This window comes from Lepus europaeus, chromosome 5, assembly GCF_033115175.1.
Source record: "Lepus europaeus isolate LE1 chromosome 5, mLepTim1.pri, whole genome shotgun sequence".
In the NCBI taxonomy this organism is placed as follows: Eukaryota; Metazoa; Chordata; class Mammalia; order Lagomorpha; family Leporidae; genus Lepus; species Lepus europaeus.
The window spans coordinates 136,398,712-136,404,711 of NC_084831.1; the positions used below are offsets into that span (position 1 = coordinate 136,398,712).

General features: G+C 40.0%; 1 protein-coding gene across 2 annotated transcripts in view; it reads left to right on the forward strand.

The window, feature by feature from the left end:
- The window catches only part of KIFAP3 (kinesin associated protein 3), a 179,792-nt gene extending 176,848 nt beyond the window's left edge, over positions 1–2,944 (forward strand). The window contains exon 20 of one of the 2 annotated variants that reach the window (XM_062192739.1): positions 2,749–2,944. In XM_062192739.1, the coding sequence (XP_062048723.1) occupies positions 2,749–2,857 (109 nt within the window). In that variant the 3' untranslated portion in view covers positions 2,858–2,944. The remainder of the gene's footprint in view (positions 1–2,748) is intronic. The other variant, XM_062192740.1, reaches the window with a different exon arrangement.
- The last annotated feature ends 3,056 nt before the right edge of the window (positions 2,945–6,000 follow it).

The window sequence follows — 6,000 nt, forward strand, 5'->3', positions numbered from 1 at the left end:
TTTAATTAAAAGGATATTAATTAGATATAGTAATTTTCATAATACAAAAGGACCCAGGGCTTATGTCATAGTGCCCTCCAAATTGGTCACTATGTTTTTTAAGTATTCTTTAAACAACAAGTTCATCTGTGATGTGTGATGGTTAATTCCACAAAAGTTCATTTAAAGAGCTCCCTTAAAATTTTCTCCCTTAAAATTTTCCCAAATGATGTATATGAAAGTCCAAAGAATTAAATGATATCCTGCACAGCGTAATACAGATGTCTCTGGGTGAGCTATTGACTATATGAGTACAACTTTACCACATAGTCTAAAACTGTCAGACCTGCAGATTCCCAAACTCAGACTCAGTGTCCAAGAGTTTTCTTAACTTTCATTGACTTAGAGTTGCAGAATCTTAACAATAGTGTGAGTGATTTAATTTGGAAGGGGGGGGGGGGAAGGAGATTATTTGTTAATTTACAATGATAAAGACCAACATTTGGCAGATTGGGTAATGTCTAAGCTTAGACATTGGGAAACCATATGGGAGAACAATGATCAGAAAGAAGTTTGCCATTAGTTATAGAAATGAGAGGGGGAGAGAGAGAGGTGAAATTTGAGCATAAAATGACCTCAGACTCTGAGATCCTGCTAATTCTCTGTCACTCAGAACAGACTTGCCAACAAGGTCAGATATTCCTGACCTGTGACAGGGCAGCCACATCACCAACCAAGTGTTGCTTGTGTTGCCCCTACCAACACTGCAGCTGAGAAGATTCTTGTTCTGTGCCAGCATGGCTGACAATCCCTTCTGAAGATCACGTTTAGATGGAGTTTCACTGACAATGCTGGAAGGGCCTCCGTTCCAAAGATGCCTTTGCGTATTTCTTCACTGACCCGCTACGTGCCTCTTGTTTCCAGATCCTTGAAAGAGATCTCCCTGTAGCCTCTAGATGGAGAAACAAGGACAAAATTCACTTGAAAGTTTAACCCAAGTCGAACTCCTGTTTGGACTCAGAGTAGGTGCAAAAAATGTGAGCAATGGCTGAAGGCAGTTAATGGGTAGAAAGATGCAGGAAGAACACATTGAGATCCACAGCTGTATAATCAACCCGTATGTAAATCAGAGTTGTTAGATGCATGAGTATTTTCCAGCCTTAGTGCATCAGGAGAAAAGTTCACAACATCCAACTTTTCCTCTACTTTTAAAGTGATATGAGTGTATATTATCAATGAATAGTTCATTGACTCCACTAATTACTGAAACATCATTTTAACTGCCTCTGGAATAATATTTCCCTTCATCACAAATTTAATCTCTCTTTCAACAGGGCTAAAGTAGGAAGAAATGCTTGTATTGCAGCACTTTAAAAAAAAAAAAGCAGACTTAAAAATTTCAGCCAACTGAAAAAGTATAGACACAGAGATTTTGCTATAGAAGGAGCTCAAAAATTGATTTGTTCATGGTCATTCACTACAAATGCTAGCCTAAAACTCACTTTACAGAAATTCTAGTCCCCTGAGAAGTAGATCCACATGAACAATATGCCCTATATGTATTTTGATTCTTTACTCTTTTGTCCTAAATACACACACACACACACACACACAAACCCCATAAAATATTAGTAGTTAATTTTTCTATATGTGTCAATTTCACTATGAGTGTGAGAGGAAGTAATTTTTTAAAAATCTATTGAGATTTTCTTCTAGTAAAAAGTATATTTCCATCTACTTATCTAGCATAATCTCAAATAGCATCAATCTTTTGAATATATTTTTTTTTCAGAGCTTACATTTCTGCGTTATAAGTGGTTTCCTTTGATTGGAAATCAAGCTCACTGGCATTCGCTGCATGAGCTATGCATGAGCATGTCATGTCACAGCTGTCATATTTGCCTGGCAAAATTAATTACTTGATTGTTTTTCTAAATGCTGGATAATTTCTTGATCCTTCAGAAGTGCTTTGGAGAATAAATTTTCTTCTAATTGAATTATTAACAGACCAAAGAATAATTTTTGTAATAATCATAAAGCATATCTAGGCTTCAAGCTCTCCTTCCAACTGTAACTTATCTTCAGGCTTCAATTATTTTCTTTTAACAAATTGAAAAAAAATGTATAATTGACTTGCTGTCTTTCAATAGAAATATATAATGTTTAACATTTTTTATTAAGGAACCAGAAGAAGGATTTGAAAATCAAATCTGGCTAATTGTCAAGTGTTTTAGAATTCCTTGTCTCGTTCTTTCAGCCATGGGTTCCTGGTATGATTTGGCCCTGGGTAAGGGCTCACTACTAAAATTGAAATTGCATGTCTTTCCTAATACTGGATTACTCCTACATCTTCATATAGAGATCTTAATATAAATAGCAAAACTCACTTCACTACAGCTTTAATTTTACCATTCCGTAGCACTGTATTACTGATCATTTCTAGCATGTAAAATCTTTTCATCTTTTGGCATATATAGTCATATATTTATTAAGTAAAACTTTTTCTGACCTGATTCTTCTACTTTGTTTGGAACACTATATGCTGACTGAAGTTTCTGGCATTTTTAACATACATTTTAAAGTAAATCTTTTACTAAAAACATTTTAATTGTTATATTAAAGAAGAAAAAAGGTAAACAATATCCCACAAGTCACTGTTGCTGCTGTGGAAGAGATTCTTGGAGGTGTAAAATTCCAGGCCTATTACTCGACCCGCATTGTGGATATGCCATGCAAAACATTCCTTATCGTGTCTTTTTCTCTTTTCAGCCTTGGAATGGATGGCTTTGGCCAACCAGTTGGCATCCTTGGACGCCCTGCCACAGCTTACGGCTTCCGCCCTGATGAACCTTACTACTACGGCTTTGGATCGCGATGAAGTCATCCCTGTCCATGTGTACTCAGAGGAAATCTGTGTGGGTTGGGTTCACTGTGACTGTTGGCCTAATAATGCATGTTGATACTATTTTGGGTGTGTGTTTCTTTTTATTTTTCCACGTTGTTAGCTACAGAGTAATCCCAAACCCTGCTGTCTGCTGTTAAGTACAGCTGATACTGACACTGTTCACTCACCAAGCCACATCATGTTGCTGCATAACAGTTTCCCGTGAGACTCAATGGTGAATGTTGAAAAGCTACTAGCCTGGAAAACACTACATTATGTACGTTGTGACTAATTTAATTTCTATTAAAAAGAAGCATAAAGTGTGAATGAGTAAAGTCATGTGTTTCTATTGTATGTGTTGCTGTAGGAGTTCCATGACTGTAGAGGGGGCACATGAATTTTTGTTTCCCTGCTCCCTTTTTCCTGCTTGTAATCTCTTGAGTGTTTCATATTCTAAGTCCTGCCTTTAAAAGTTACAAAAAGTACATCACCTTTTTCATCCCATGCTATGTGTCTGAAAAATGCCCTCCTAAGTTATTAACCATGAGTTCTCCATGGAACATATACCATAGTGATGTTAAATGAGTATAATCTCTGTAGCTATTTGAATTCATGTCTAATTGTAATATAGAAAACCCAAGACAACTAGTATAAATGAAACAGGATCACGCTTTCAACTTTTTCTTCATGAAATGTAGTATCTCAAAAGCTAGTTAAAAGTCACATTCAGAGAAACTCAGGAACCAGGCTATTTTGCTCATCCAGGAACCCATTGTCTATTTTTTCCCTTATTTTTTGCTTTTTGGATTTTTTAAATTTTCTATTTGTTTTGCTTCAAAGAGAGGCAGAGAGAGACAGCTCCCATTCTCTGGTTTGTTACCCAAATACCCACAATGACTAGAGCTGGGTAAAAGCAGCAGAGGAACTGGGAACGCAACCCAAGTCTCCCACATGGTTGACAGGAACCTAATCACTTGAGCCATCCCTGGGTCTGCGTTACACCAAGGGGCCACATGAGCGGGAAGCTGGCGCTGGGAGCCAGAACCTGGTATCAAAGCCAAGTACTCCAATGTGACCTATATGGGTCTTCACTGGCTCCTTAAACACTCGGCTAAATGCCCACACTCACGTGAGGTAGGTTTGGGTAGTAAGAAATAGAAAAACATGATGATTAATGATGGATTTTGAAAATAACTCATAATTTAATATTAAAATGTTTGCTTGGAAAAGCAAGCAAATAAAATAACTATAATCCAGAGATAGTTCTTTGATCACCTTCAGTGGAAGGAAATTTGAGGCTTTGAAGGGAACACATAGACGAACTTTCTGTCCTTGATGTTTAAACCTGATTGATCTGACTTAAAATGTATATTTTGAGCGTCTAGTAGTAAAGTTGAACCTTTGGAATAACTCTGTCCACTTATCTGAGATACCAATCACAGAAACAATTTAAATGTAATCAAGAGTTTGGGGCTTTATTTATTTGTGTATTCACTTACTTATTGAGAGAGGCAGAGCTCCCATCCACTAACTCACTTACCAAAATGCCTGCAACACTGTTGGCTCAGACAGACTGAGTTGAGAACCGAGAACTCAATCCAGGTCTCCTCCAAGGGTGAGAGACCTAAGAACGTGAACCTTCACCTGCTGCCTTCCAGGATGCAACATTAGCAAGAAGCTGGATGGGGAGCAAAGCCAGGATTCAAACCCAGGCGCTCTGATTTGGGAATGGGCTTCCCAGCTGGCAGCTTAAGCAGCAGGCCAAATGCCCACCTGACAGTTGTTCCCTTAACTACCTGCTATGGCCAAGGAATTACAATGTGCTCCTTGGGGAGTACAAATCTAAGATAGGGTTTGTGCTTTTGAACTCAAAACCTAGTTTATCTGTCTGAAAAAATTATTTAGTTTCTATTTTAACCACATTAAAGTTGAACAGTGCATCAGAAGTAAATGTGTTAAACTCTCACTTAAAAAAAAAAAAAAAGATTTATTTATTTAGTTGAAAGGGTTACAGAGAGAGAGACAAAGAGATCTTCCATCTGCTGGTTCACTCCCCAGATGGCCTGAACAGCCAGGGCTGGACCAGGCTGAAGCCAGGAGCTTCAGCCATGTCTCCCACATGGATGGCAGGGGCCCAAGCACTTGGGCCATCTTCGACTGCTTTTCCCAAGCTATTAGCAGGGAGCTGGATTGGAAGTGGAGCAGCTGGGACATGAACCAGCACCCAGATGGGATGCCAGCATCCAAGGCAGCTGCCTTACCCACTACACCAACTATCACTATTACAGTTGAAAAAACTGTGAGTCAAAGAGGTTAAATGACTTGCCTATGCTTCTTTATTTGTTAGTGGCATACCCTGTCTCCTTCCTTCCAGTCCAGCAATCTCAGTACTAGGCATCTTGCTTTGTTATGTGTTACATGCACAAAGTATAAATGCATATAAATGACATTAATAAATTGAGCAAACATGTCAAAGCTTTAACCTCCCACATGTATCATAAACTGATTTCAGGGGCCAATGCCATAGCACACTAGGTTAATCCTCCGCCTGTGCCGCCGACATCCCATGTGGGTGCTGGTTCTGGTCCCAGTTGCTCCTTTTCCAGTCCATCTGTCTGCTATGGCCTGGGAAAGCAGTAGAAGATGGCCCAAGTGCTTGGGGCCCTGCACTCGCGTGGGAGACTGGGAGGAAGCACCTGGCTCCTGGATTTGGATTGGCGCAGCTCCGGCCGTTGCGGCCACTTGGGGAGTGAACCAATGGAGGGAGGACCTTTCTCTCTGCCTCTCTCACTGTCTGTAACTCTGCTGTCAAATAGATAAATAAAATCTTAAAAAATAAAATAAAATAAACTGATTTCAGAAGAATATGCCCGGGGCCAGCGCTGTGGCACAGTAGGTTAATCTTCCACCTGCAGCACCGGCATCCCATATGGGCGCTGGTTCTAGTCCTGGCTGCTCCTCTTCCGATCCATCTCTCTGCTTCGGCCTGGGAAAGCAGTGGAGATGGCCCAAGTTCTTGGGCCCCTACACCTGCATGGGAGACACAGAGGAGGCTCCTGGCTCCTGGCTTTGGATTGGCGCAGCTGTGGCCATTGCGGCCAATTGGGGAGTGAACCATCGGATGGAAGAACGAACTC